Consider the following 14,510-nt stretch of genomic DNA (forward strand, 5'->3'; position numbering starts at 1 on the left):
CTGCCAAACAGATTATAAATAAAAATTCGTCGCTGCCGACTGCTTGCCAACAGCCACTACCCGGAGAACAGGCTTCCGACTTAGCACTCTTGTGGCTTCCCTAAATCACAAGCGACATGGCAAAAAAACATAGACGGAAAGGCACTCCACTTTCCAATAAATGGAATGAATGTGGTAGCCACCAACGAACAAGATTACTGCATCAAGAAATACGCTTGGATAAATTCAAATTGCTACGTAAGTCAAGAACCATTTCAAATAGCAGTTGGATGCAGGAATTAATTGCAGGTCACCCTAGCTTGCGAAGTATAATAAAGTTCGAACACTCACGAATGCAAGATATTGAACGACACGACGTCGATAGCGAACATAAAATGAGGAAACATGTCCCCCTCAGCCTTCGCTGTCCTAAGTTGCAATGTCTAATGGAGGTATGCTGTAAACTGTTAATGCCCAAGGAACGGCGGGCCGCAGCAACGCTGTAAATACGCGAGGCGACAGAAACCGATGAGAGCAGCACACGCGATGCGGGAAAGAAGGCACGACTGGCGCTTAAAGAGGATGCATGGGCCCGCCTACTCTCGCGTTGCGAGGTACAAGCTATTAATGGCGCCCGTAAAGCGTAAATCCGCTCGTCGACCGCCTCAAAAACGTTTTAACGCGCGACAAATATTACCCCGCTTACACCAGCCTCTAACAGGTCAGGCAGCTTACCGGCAATTGACGATGCGATACGCTATCGAGTCATCAAAAGTTGCAAGGAACTGTAGCAGTAGCCATTCCGCGCCAGCTCTTTTTTTTTTTTTTTTTTTTTTTTTTAAAAAAAAAAAGAAAGGTTGGAGAGTTGTGCTAGTGAAAACAGCTCCTTGTCTGCGAATAGTGATGTGTAGTAACCTAATTATATGAACAAACTGCGACTACATGACTGCACATTGGTATCTGTTTGACAACAAATCGTATGGCTCGGGATTCGATCCTCGGGTGATCCCTGGGATCATTTCTAGTAATAAACGCCAATCAACACTTCTAACATCGCTCCGCACATTACAATGCGCTCCAGCCCACATTTACAAATGGCTGCGTGCGTATATATATAGCAAAATAAGTATTTTAATGGTGTGGTTATTATTTGCAACTTTTTAACGTAAACTGTGTGATACCAGACAATGTGAATGAAGTCGATCATTAGCAACAAATGGCCATGAAAAAGATCTCCGCGGCGGGTACGGCATCAGGGTGTATTCCAGTGTTACGGTGACTAGCTTATGACAAATAACACACCAACATATCGTATATTCGATATACGGTACATTCACTATGGATGGTTACCTTCATATACGTCACACACTATGCTCTCGTAAAAATGAGTTGAACATGGCAACATAGAAATGTTATCACTACTGCAGAGTAATTTTAATTAGCACAGCAAGTACAGAAACTCCTTCGATTTGAAAGGTAATATATCTACGACTGATGCATATTTTAACAGGATGTTCAAAACTAACTTTTACGTTGGTGATTCCTTCACTACGCTGAGAGTGGTTTATAGTGATTACTCCAGCAGACCGCTGGATACTGGTGAACTGAAACGTATTTAGTTCTTAAAAACCGGGTATATACCTGTTTTCCGCTACACATTGCTACAGAGTCGCAAAGAAAAGCCAATGAAGGCCAATGCTGATTTATATCTCAACCAATAATGACTCACAGGGAAGTTGCTACCAAACCCCACTACTAACACACCTACCCAGGGTACTAAAAGAGCGCTAGAATAATTGAAGTAGCTATTCCGGGGCTTCATCTGCCACTGCCCCTTCGCTGAATATACGCACACTCTCCTCCGTTCGCGCCCAGGGAATGAAGCGGCATGCCCCCCCCCCCCCCCCCCACCATCCTCCTCCCTAAAACCTCGCGTGATGGAACCGGGCGACAGGTTGCTCGCAGTCACGCACGCTGTGCACACGTTCGAAATATTACTTAGCCAGTAATTATACACCAAAACCATAAGGCTCTTAAGACTTTTCCAACTGACGCTCCTCAGGACCTACTTCCGCAATGTATTCAAGAAACACGCGATGTAAGTGGCATGTGGAAGACTTCACACAGGAATGCGAAAGTATTGTTACTTCCATAATGATGAACGAAAGCTCTCAACATGGTTAATTCTAATATACGGCTATTTGGCGGTGGACATGAGGGGTCAAAGAACCCGTAAGAGTTCGATATTTATTGTGGTAGAGCAGTGTCATCGGTCACAAGAGCGATGAATGAAACATCCCGCGACATTCTACTGATTTCATCTCGGTCTGTCATACAAACTGAAATTCCTGTACCCTCGATGATAATTGGAAACTATACTGGTGAGCAAAACTTAAGGACGAAAGTAGCTTTCGGATCATGTATCACTGTCAAGTACATAGCTCGATGACACCTAGATCATACATAGAACGAACAGCTACAGTATAATACGGAAGGTAACTAAAAGAAAGCCGGCCCGTGTGACCGAGCGGTTCTAGGCGCTTCAGTCTGGAACCGCGCGACCGCTACGGTCGCAGGTTCGAATCCTGCCTCGCACATGGATGCGTGTGATGTCCTTAGATTAGCTAGGTTTAAGTAGTTCTATGGGACTGATGACCTCAGATGTTAAGTCTCATAGTGCTCAGAGCCATTTGAACTAAAAGAAATACGCATGCAGATGAACTAAAAGACATACGCAAGCAGATGAACAGAAGTGACATTCTGTTGCAACCAATAGTTACACTGAAGTCACCGCGATTTATGGTGGTCACCTACGCATCACAAAAAGCATAGGGTGTAGGATTACCATGGACGACGAACGATGCTCTGAAACGCGCTCATGTGCTGGCCCAAAGGTTGGTGAGGAGTTCTTGTGGTAATGCGTTCTATTCATCCTTCCTGTTGACAATTGCTGGAAGGTCACTAGTGCATGGGGACGTGCTGCAATAAGTCTCCCAAACGCGTCGCTATGTGGGATGTATGGGATGTAAGTCGGGGGAAAGGGCAAGTCAGTCCATTCACCGAATATCCTATTGTTCCAAGAGCTCCCCCACACGCGCAGTTCGATGCGCTCGCGCAGTCACCCGTAAAAATGAAGCCAGGGCCGCACGGACGCCTGAAAAGACACGAGGACTACATGTCACAATAACGTTGACTTGCGATTGTACTATATTAGGAGATCTAGAAGTCAGTACGCCCATGCAACGTTATGCCTCCCCACACCTAACACCTGAACCACCAGAATGATCATGTTCGACACCCTTAAAAAATAGTTCAAATGGCTCTAAGCACCAAGGGACTTAACATCTGAGGTCACCAGTCCCCTAAAATTAGAATTACTTAAACCTAACTAACGTAAGGACATCATACACATCCATGCCCGGGGCAGGATTCGAACCTGCGACCGTTGCAGCAGCGCGGTTGCGGACTGAGGCGCCTAGAACCGCTAGGACACAGCGGCCGGCTCGATACCCTTTCTGGATGCACTAGAGAAGAGCATGTGACCCCACTCGACGTTGGTGCAGTCCCATTCTTGGCACCATCGTTAACGGCGCGGGTGTCAACGGAACACAACGTACTGCTCGTCGGGCAAGGACAGCATCCCCATGCAGTCGACATGCCACTGAAGACCGAGTGATTGCGTGCCTTGCAGTCTAGTTAAACGTGGTTGCAACTGCACCCGCTGCTGTACCTGAATACCCCTTCTTGACTGTCGCACAATGTAGCGGTCATATGCTGCTGTAATTTGACAGCGGTCCATCACCACCTCTCTGCAGCAGTGGCTGTGGTTCGGAACGCTCCCTATAGACGGGAAACAATGCTTTGAGGAACACCTAACTCCTTGGCTACACACGTCACACTTCACCCTTCTTCCAGTTTCACGATGATTCTTCCCCGTGTGCTATCACCCAAATATCGTCTCCTGGCCGTGTTGTAATGGGGCACGCCGCTACAGCGCACCGTAACTGCTAGCTTATTGACACACACACTGTCTTTTCCCGTTCCTGCAAGTGCCCCGTGTTACGGAGCCAACCCCATCTGACACTATAAAACGCTAACCTCACGCCACATGACGTCCAACTTTTTGTGAACGACTGCGAGACTTCTGGCAACATGCTCCCGCACTTCCAACCTTTTCCACGGAGTAGTTAGTATGTTATTTCACCCATCGCGTCCTTAAGTTTTGCAGAGCAGCGTGATTACTTCACTCCCCCACAGTAAAGAGAATTCAGCGCCTTAACTCACTCTGTAAGATAACGTTCAAGAGAAGTGTACGCGACCCAAACTAATACGCTTCCGCTACTCTTGCGTTTACGCGAAATGCAGCCCACATGGCATATCGGCAGCGCTATCACAAACATCGAGTATATGACCATACTGCTCTGTGCACTGCTACGACGAAAACGCGTTTCCACGGATGTGACGAACAGCGCGTGGAGCAGGTCATCTGGAGGGTATTGAAATGCTAGTCCTGTGTGCAGACGCGCGCCGGCCTTGCCGGGAAGGAGAAACTGTCCAGGCACGCACCGGGCAACGTCGCGATTTCTCGACATTATTAAGGAGTCCTCTCACGGGCGACCCGGCATTCCGTGCCAACCAGAGCTGGCAGCTGCACATGTTGCAAATAACACAGAAATTTCACAATTTTTACAAAACATAATTTTATTTTGCGGTACGATCATAATGTTTGGTGTTCAATCACCTACAGACGACTATACCCGACAGCTGCCCGTAGCTGTGTTGTCAGTATGTTTCTTATTAAAGAAGTTGCTTACTTAATGTTTCTCCAGACGTCGAATTGAAATCATCGTTCATGATCATCATTGTCATCATAATCATCATCGTCATCATTATCATCATCATCAAGGCTCATCGGGAGTTACATGTGACACACTTACCGAAGCCGATGTTATCAGTAGTGATAGAGACTCACATAACGCACATGATTCCTAAAGGACCAACGGCTACAACTCTGTACAGCTAAATGAACAGCGTGCAGTTCTTGTAGTTGATTAATGATGAATTCATTTGATCACTGTAAACCATTAGGACCCATTCAGAGCACTCTTCAGGTAATGTAACACTACAGTTTGACCTGAACACAAGTCAGATGGACAATTAAACACAAATCAGGAAAGCGTAGAGTATTACCTGCTATCGGAGTATCTTCTAGTACTGTGTTAATCTCAAAACTGTATTATCACTGCATAGTGGCGCTTACTGATTGGTACTTTGCAGAAAAAAACGCTAGCTCAGAACATAATCAAATTTAATCGCAACTTACCACCGATCGAACGAAACTGTTTCAGAAAAGGAATGGCTGGCACTTGCACGAAATAATTACTGGCGAAACCATTTTACTCGGTAAAGTGGGACAGATTCTCAATGTAGTAGACAAGCTGTTAAAAAAACACTAAACAAATTTCATTAAACATAAACGTCACAGAAACTTCACCTATAGTCCGATTACGTGCCTAATATGACAAGAAACTAGTTACACGATTTAAAGGATAACGTCATATTAATACAATATCATCGTTGAACTCTGAAATTATCACGTCCACTAATGACAAAACACAACAAATGTTCCCATCTCTGAGAAACACCGAAATTCGAGTTGTGACCGATATCCTAAGTGAAGCAGCAAGAACCAAGGCATTCATCCGCACTTGTCAGTTCGACTCGAGTTCTCCACCTTAATATTAAACGCAACGGGTATCCAATCTACCCTAGCGTGAAACATAGTTTCCATACAGTGGGGCAGGCCAGCGCACCGAGTGTTTGGCTATGCTAGGGGTAAGATTCACACGCTGTCGCGAGCCGGTGCGAGCGGGCGAGCGCGCGGGCGCGGCGGCTGCACGTGTGGCGGCTGACCTGGTCGCGGCTGTTGGGCATCTCTGTCGTGCTGCGCGGACGACGGCGGGACGGCGACTGCTTGGCGTCGCGGCGCGCACCCCCCGACATGCGCCGATCGCCGCCGGACGCAGTCGAAGGCGCCAACCAGTATAAACACACCAGTCTTTTTCTCGCAGCCTCTTCCGTGAACGATACGACAAAAAACATCACTGGCTGATGTCTCCTTGTTCCACGCGAACCAAACGAATCGCTGAAGTGACTTACGGAACAGTCGAGTGAAATGACACCTCCACTTGAATTTAACAGAACTGCCAGCAAACGCCTAGATTTGTTTCACAAGGAGATCTTATGGACTGGCCCTACTTCGGCTTTGTTTATAAAAAAAAATGGTTCAAATGGCTCTGAGCACTATGGGACTTAACTGCTATGGTCACCAGTCCCCTAGAACTTGGAACGACTTAAACCTAACTAACCTAAGGACATCACACACATCCATGCCCGAGGCAGGATTCGAACCTGCGACCGTAGCGGTCACGCGGTTCCAGACTGTAGCGCCTAGAACCGCACGGCCACTCCGGCCGGCTTTGTTTATACTTAAGAATATTAACGTCAGTGACAGGGCATCAGTTTCCTGAAGAGTACGTTCCAATCCTCAAAAACACTGGATGAGAATCTACTTCAAAAATCTGAAGCTTCGAGCGCTGTTAAGTATAAAAAAATTCTCGCTATTTAACAACGCCGATTGGACGGCTGTGAGGTCGCTGATTCTATTCTGGCTAAGCTTTTTTTTTCTTTTTTTAAATTTCATTTCAGTTACCAGGCGCAGAAGTATAAAACCGGAATTTGGTTGCAATAATTACACGTCTGTTGTTTGAAACCGATAAACAAAATTTTATTCAAAATAATCTCCACTGCTATTTATACATGTCTCCCACTTCTCCGGCAGCGAACCAGTCTGCGAGCCACTAGCGTACATTTTCATACGAATTGAAGCATTGCACAGCGATGATAATCGGACGGAGCCAAGTCTGAAGAACAAGCCGCATGCCCTAATATTTCCCAACTGAACGCTTCGATCGTTTCCCTCACCCTTTTTGCTTTGTGTGGTGGGGCGTTATCATGGAGTAATATGACTGTGTTGGCTTCTTCATAATCTTTTCACGTAATGCTCGATTTCAATCAATCATTTGCTGTTGGTAGCGATCGGTGTCAACAGTTTCACCTGGTTTTAGCAGCTCGAAATAGATTACGGCCTTCTGATCCCACCAAAAACACAGAGCACTGTCTTCTTTCCAAAGCGATTTGGTCTTGCAGTGGATGTCGATGTTTTGCCTAGATTCATCCGTGCTTTACCACGCTTAGGCCGGCCGCGGTGGCCAAGCGGTTCTAGGCGCTTCAGTCCGCAACCGCGCGACTGCTACGGTCGCAGGTTCGAATCCTGCCACCGGCATGGATGTGTGTGATGTCCTTAGGTTAGTTAGGTTTAAGTAGTTCTAGGGGACTGACGACCTCAGATGTTAAGTCCCATAGTGCTCAGAGCCATTTGAACCACGCTTAGGATTTTCAAAATATATCCATTTTTCATCACCTGCCACTATTTGATGCAGAAACGCTTTTCTTTTGTATCTGCCGAGCAGCATTTCACAAGTGGTCTTTTGATTTGCTTGCTGTTTTTCATTCAGTTCATGCGGAACTCATTGTCCACTTCCTGGGCCTTTCCCATAGCTTTCAACCGAAAAGAAACGGCTTTTTGCGTCACCTTCAATTGTTCCGCGTATTCCTGTTTAGTTTGGGTATCATCTTCATACAATAATTCATACATGAATTGCAATTCATGCAATTCGTTGTCTTCTAACTTTTGCGGTGGTTTCCCGCGCTCGTCGTTTCTCACGTCAAAATCACCACTTTTGAATTTTTTGAATCACTCGAAACACTGCGTTTTCCCAACAGCTAGTTCTCCAAAAGCTTCGACAAGCATTCGATGCGATTATGCAGGTGTTTTCTTCAAATGATAACAGAAAACCCATGCTGTCCGCAAATCGTAGTTCGTAGGCGCAAAACTAGATATGTTTACGGGTTTAAAACAGATACCGATGTATGCAACTTTGGTTACTGTCTGTTGACATTCGTCGTCAGCCTTTACAGTAAGCAGATGGCGCTGTAGACTCGGTCTCACAGGCCCTACACTGACGGCTAGCACCATCCATAGGGAAATACCGACTTCATACTTCTACATCTGGTGTATCAGATGCGATCAAAAAGTTTACGTTTGAAGGCGTTGACGCAGCGTATTTACAACGCAGCGCGACTCCGATGCGGGTGTATAAGCATAGACATGTAGCCAAGGTTATTAGTGTGGTATTCATGTCTTACCGACGTGTGTGCGGTAAATATGGAAACGTAAACTTCGGTTTCGTTAGTACCAAATGGGCTCAAGCAGGAGCAACGAGCTGTTATTCTTTTCTCGGCTGCCGAAGGACAAACACTAGTAGACATCCATCCCACAATGAAGAATGTGTATGGGGCACCACGTTTATCGAAAACCATCGCTGTGGGATGTTGCACTAAGTTCCGTGCTGGTCGCGATTCGACCCAAGACGCCGGCTGATCTGGACGGCAGAAGTTACACCAACTCTAGCACCCGTCCTATATTCCTGACCCTTCCCCATGCGAGTATCACGCCTTCGGTACCTTAGAAAAGGTCTTGAAGAGTCGACGATTCCTGTCGGACGAGGATGTGCAGCAGGCAGTTAGGGGCTGCTTCACCCAGCAGCACAAACGGGTATCTTCAGTCTGATGTGTCGGTGGGCTTGATTGCCTCTATCCTCACGGTGGTTTTGCATAACGATGCTGGACTGTACGGCCTTCGAACGGAAACTTTTTGATTATCCCTTATACAGTCATTGAAATATCAACTAAAAATATTGTATTACTGTATATAGGCATTTTCTATAAAAAATACTTATTTTAATTACTAATCGCATCAAAACGTGAATTTTCAAAATACGAGGTATGCCCACAAAGTAAGTTCCGTTTGGTTATCTAAAACAAACGTATACAGACACAGAAAAAATGTTTATTGTACAAAAATCGACAACAGTTAAACTACTTTTTTTTACATACCTTCTGAAATTTTGCATGCACTTGTCATAGCGTGGCACAAGTTTTTGTATGCCTTCTTCATAGAAGGTTGCCGCCTGTGTATTCAACCATGTGGTAACATGTTCTTTCAGCTGAAGGGTTGACCACCAAGGACAGATTTTAGGTGTAAGAAGAGATGAAAGTCGCTAGGAGCGAGGTCCGGGCTCTACGGAGGATGATTAAACGCGTCCCTGTGAAATTCCCGTAAGAGTTGTTTGGTCACATTCGCCGTGTGAGATCGGGCATTATCGTGGGAAAAAAAAACCACCACATTTGACAATAACCTTCGGTGCTTGTTCTGTATTGCGCGTCGCAATTTCTTGATGGTCTCGCAGTAACCATGTGCATTGATTGTTTGGCCTCGTGGTAAGAAACCAATCAGCAAAATGCCTTTTCTGTCCCAAAAAACGGTGCACATGACTTTCCGAGGTGTCAAGATTTGCTTAGGCTTAACCTTTGTTGCAGATGAGGTGTGCCTCCATTCCATTGATTGCCTTTTTGTTTCAGGGGACTTTTACGATACCCAAGTTTCATCCCCCGTGACTATCCCAGAAAGAAAACCATCGCCTTCTTCACTGTAGCGTGTCAAAAACTGAAGTGCACTGCCCATCCGTTATTTTTTGTGTTGTTCAGTAAGAATTTTGGGTACCCAACATGAGCAAAGTTTCCGAAATTTCAGTTTTTCAGTAACAATTTCATGAATTAGTGATCGTGAGCAGACTGTGGCTAAGCCATGTCTCCGCAATATCCTTTCTTTCAGGAGTGCTAGTCCTGCAAGTTTCGCAGGAGAGCTTCTGTAAAGTTTGGAAGATAGGAGACGAGGTACTGGCGGAAGTAAAGCTGTGAGGACGGGGCGTGAGTCGTGCTTCGGTAGCTCAGTTGGTAGAGCACCAGCCCGCGAAAGGCAAAGGTAGCGAGTTCGAGTCTCGGTCCGGCACACAGTTTTAATCTGCCAGGAAGTTTCAGTGATCGTGAGATTTGCGGAACTTCCATAGCAAGGGCACTAAGTGTAAACTTAGGGTTGTGCTTAATCTTCTCTTTAATTCTGTGAACCAGTTCATCAGTAACCACAGACGGGGGTCCACTTTGTTCTTCATCGTGCACTTGATCTGCCCCATCTTCTAACCACTGAATCTCTCATAGCATTTTGACCGTAAACCTCGCAGATTTGCCGATGAATTTCATTTGGTTTAACTTTCTTTGCATTTAGAAAACGAATCACAGATCTGATTTCACACGCGGCGGCATTTTCAAATACGGCTGACATTATAATGAAGCACTACAAAGAACACGTCGGCAGCAGCGATCTGAAAATGGCGTTCATGTCTTCTCCTTGAGTCAGAGTAACTGCCGCGCAGCTCGGACCTGCGATCGTAGCTCTGCAGTGGATGGAAATAGAAACGGAACTTACTTTGTGGACGACCCTCGTAAATTGAAATTTGGTACAAAAATGCCAAAAATCGAATGGATAATAAAGAAAATTATTTATTTTTAAATAATATAATCGTGATATAAGGAAGTAATACCGACATTTTTAAATGAATTACACACATCAAAAAAAGTTTTGCATCACCTTGGTTCCGAAAGTTCCGGAACCTGTACAGAAAATTGAAAGAGAGAGCAACTTAAACATCATTTCTGCCCTTTTTACTGCTCATGATGACCACACATTGCTTCTTGTACCACCATACAGCGAGACTTTCAGAGGTGGTGGTCCAGATTGCTGTACACAGCAGTACCTCTAATACCCGGTAGCACGTCCTCTTGCATTGATGCATGCATGTATTTGTCGTGGCATACTATCCACAAGTTCATCAAGGCACTCTTGATCCAGATTCGCCTACTCCTCAGGGCCGATTCGGCGTATATCCCTCAGAGTGGTTGGTGGGTCACATCATCCATAAACAGCACTTTTCAATCTATCCAGTCATGTTCGATAGGGTTCATGTCTGGAGAACGTACTGGCCACTCTAGTAGAGCGATGCCGTTGTCCATGAAGACGAATGCCTCGTCAACATACTGCCGATATGGTTGCACTATCGGTCGGAGGATGGCATTCACGTATTGTACAGCCATTACGACGCCTTCCAAGACCACCAGCGGCGTACGTCGGCCCCACATAACGCCATTACAAAACAGCAGGGAACCTCCACCTTGCCACAATAGCTGAACGGTGTGTCAAAGGCATTCAGCCCAACCCGGTTGCCTCCAAACACGTGTCCGACGGTTGTCTGGTTGAAGGCATATGCGACACTCATTGATGAAGAGAACGTGATGCCAATCCTGAGCGGTCCATTTGGCATGTTGTTGAGCCCACCTGTGCCTTGCTGCATGGTGTCGTGGTTGCAAAGATGGACCTCGCCGTGGACGTAGGGAGTAAGTTGCGCATCATGCAGCGTATTGTGCACAGTTTGAGTCATAACACGACGTCCTGTGGTTGCACGAAAAGCATTATTCAACATGGTGGCGTTGCTGTCAGGGTTCCTCCGAGCCATAAACCGTAGGTAGCGGTCATCCACTGCAGTAGTAGCCCTTGAGTGGCCTGAGCGAGGCATATCATCGACAGTTCCTGTCTCTCTCTATCTCCTCAATGTCCGAACAACATCGCTTTGATTCACTCCGAGACGCCTGGACACTTCCCTAGTTGAGAGCCTTTCCCGGCACAAAGTAACAATGCGGACGCGATCGAACCGCGGTATTGATCGTCTAGGCCTGGTTGCACTAGAGACAACACGAGCCGTATACCTCCTGCCTGGTGGAAGGACTGGAACTGATCGGCTGTCAGACCCCCTAGGTCTAATAGGTGCTGCTCATGCATGGTTGTTTACAATCTATGGAAGGGTTAAGTGACATCTCTGAACAGTCAAAAGGTCTGTGTGTGTGATACAATATACACAGTCAACGTCTATTTTCAAGAGTTCTGGGAAGCGTGGTGATGCAAAACTTTTTTGATGTGTGTAAATGATATTTCTCATTTTCATGCAATTAATATTTAAAATACGTTAATTTTGTAGACAATCATCAATAAATATTTGTAATTAACATTTCCATGTGATGATGAACAAACTTAAAAAATAAAAACGTTTAGTCTAGCGAGAATCGAACCACGAATTCCGCAATTACAAAACTACAACATTACGCATGCAGCTGCGGGCGGCTCCGTTAATAGCTCGACATTTTTTATACTTAAAATCTGTTTGCAAGCAATGAAGAATGGTGATAATATCTCAGGAAAACTATGGTGCTTATGGATTTCGATTCGCACGGTGCGTGGCAGCGGACGTCCATCGTACAACCACCGTGCACGGCTCGACTACTCAGCAATACGAGTTGACAACTCTTACTTTTGCAGAAAGCCACCCAGACTCTAGCGAGAAACTTATAGTGTGTGTTTCTTTATACGGATGACCTGGAAACTTATTTTGCACTATATTCCGTAGCGGACAACAATAATAAACTAACATATCTTACTGGAATTGAGAAAGAGCACACTAAAAATTTATTGATCTGTCTACACGCTAATAAAAATTAGGTTCACTGGGCTCAATACTATTTTCAGTATAAGTTACAAGCTACTATCGTTGAAGACTCCGAACTTCAGTTTCGCCGTTAGCAACACGGATAAATTTACTGCAGTTAGAAACGGCTGGTCCCCAGGCCCACGGCCACAAAACTTTGTGCGAACTTCCAAAATTGTTGGACCGGTCTAGTTATAAATGAGCAATGTAGACTAACAGGGTCAGTTTTCAGTTATCCAAACTACACAATGACACACACAGACAATGAATTGAATGCCGAGGCAGCGACACAATCAGATAATGCAATGAGTCAATTACTTGTTTCCGTGGAGTATGGGTGTACAGACGATAAACCACGGTATTTCAGTGCACGCATTCGCGACCATATATTTTAGTATGGCGTAGTCCACGTGCAATGACTTTTATCAAGGCTATGTGTAGAGTATAAATGTTTTCATATGTAAGTATGGATTCTCTATTCATGAACTAGATCCACTGAACTTCCTCCACAGATTTATTTGTAGCATATACGTAGGAGAGAATAAGCTTCAATTTATGTACTTCGCATGCACTTACGGAAACCGGAAGTGCATCCACGTAGAAGAAAATATAAAAATCTTAGATTAAGGAATATGATAATCTCGTCTCACTGCTATTCTGCAGAATTTAAAAAATGTTTGGTGGACCTCGTTTGTTAGATACGAACACACAGTATTTTCCGGATCCGCTAGCGTGCAAACGCATCAAACAAATACCAGTTAATTGTGGCCCGCGATGTAAACAACGCGGTTCAATCATTTTCCATAGTCGACGTCATGCTGAGTTGTCACACCATACGGCATTATGTAAACTATTCCGCAATTTGGTTCTCTTGATGTTACGACCTATTCGCGGGCATTTAAAAAAAATTCGAAACACCGAAAACATGGACAGGTGTTAAAACTAAATTCACTGTCGACAAGATTAGTTTATTGCGTATGAATTGTGCTTTTCCGATATTCAGTGCAAAAAAGTCCCATTCTATTTCTCTACCATCTTGGTAAAAAGAGCCACTATCAATAAAAAAGATTTTATTTCTTGTTTGAGTAATATGGACACGTCGCCTACGCAGGGTCGTACGAGGAGGTGGCGCGATTGGTTCCCCCCATGGGTGCAAGCACAGCACGGCGAAAAAAGATTTTTTTACTTTTTTCACAAGAAGTATAATCCATAATTTATTCAGCGTTGTGATACTTTTAATTCGTATTTAATACCTACTGTTCATCAAAGTAGTATTTTACTCCAGTGATACATTTTTCAACGTAGGTGCAAAGCTATAAAATTTGGAAGAAGGTAGTTTTCCGAAGAGGGAAGAATTGTAAGAAAGAAAAATTTAGAACGTAGTGGACGGAGAAAGGGGGAGAGGTAAATTTAGCAATTCTGCCATTGGCGCAGCGCAGCATCACTTCGGTATGATAACTGGGCCTACGGCTGCCTGCCAGTCCCCGTAAGTCCATCGATTTCCAGCCTGGCGCAACGTTTAATATTGGAATCCTCTTTCTCTTAACGGATCCACTGCTTCTCATTTTCAACTTCGCCCTTATCTTCATAATGTTTGTTGCATCGAAAATTTATGAAAAATTTTTTCCCCTCACGAAATCTACGGAATTTTGTGGAATCGACTATACGAAACACCAGAGAGAGAGAGAGAGAGAGAGAGAGAGAGAGAGAGAGAGAGAACCAAAACATCGTTGATGTCCTTAAAAACGCACCGTTGTATTTATCCCTCTAAATAGCTCAGAAAGTAACTCATTTTGTAAAACGTGAATGTTTTGTGGAGGAACTTTCTGTAATGAGAACTGTACAGCTACTTTTCGCAAGCAATTTAACAGGGCTGATGCGTCGGATATACAAATAATCTGTCGACTTCAGAATGTGACCCCTCCATCTCTTCACATTCAGTAGGTCAGTCAAGTATGGTGCAAGATATTGCCTCGT

At 44.9% G+C, this 14,510-nt stretch overlaps 1 protein-coding gene across 4 annotated transcripts in view; it reads right to left on the bottom strand.

Moving 5' to 3' along the window:
• Positions 1-14,510, bottom strand: part of LOC126475374 (cAMP-dependent protein kinase type I regulatory subunit) — a 268,912-nt gene that overhangs the window by 176,724 nt on the left and 77,678 nt on the right. The window contains exon 1 of one of the 4 annotated variants that reach the window (XM_050103195.1): positions 5,893-6,002. The exons of the other annotated variants lie outside the window; for them this stretch is intronic. Within the exon in view, the coding sequence (XP_049959152.1) occupies positions 5,893-5,982 (90 nt within the window). The 5' untranslated portion in view covers positions 5,983-6,002. Of the gene's footprint in view, positions 1-5,892; positions 6,003-14,510 lie in introns of those variants that run through there. 4 annotated transcript variants of the gene reach the window in all.

This window comes from Schistocerca serialis, chromosome 4 (assembly GCF_023864345.2).
Source record: "Schistocerca serialis cubense isolate TAMUIC-IGC-003099 chromosome 4, iqSchSeri2.2, whole genome shotgun sequence".
Taxonomy (NCBI): Eukaryota; Metazoa; Arthropoda; class Insecta; order Orthoptera; family Acrididae; genus Schistocerca; species Schistocerca serialis.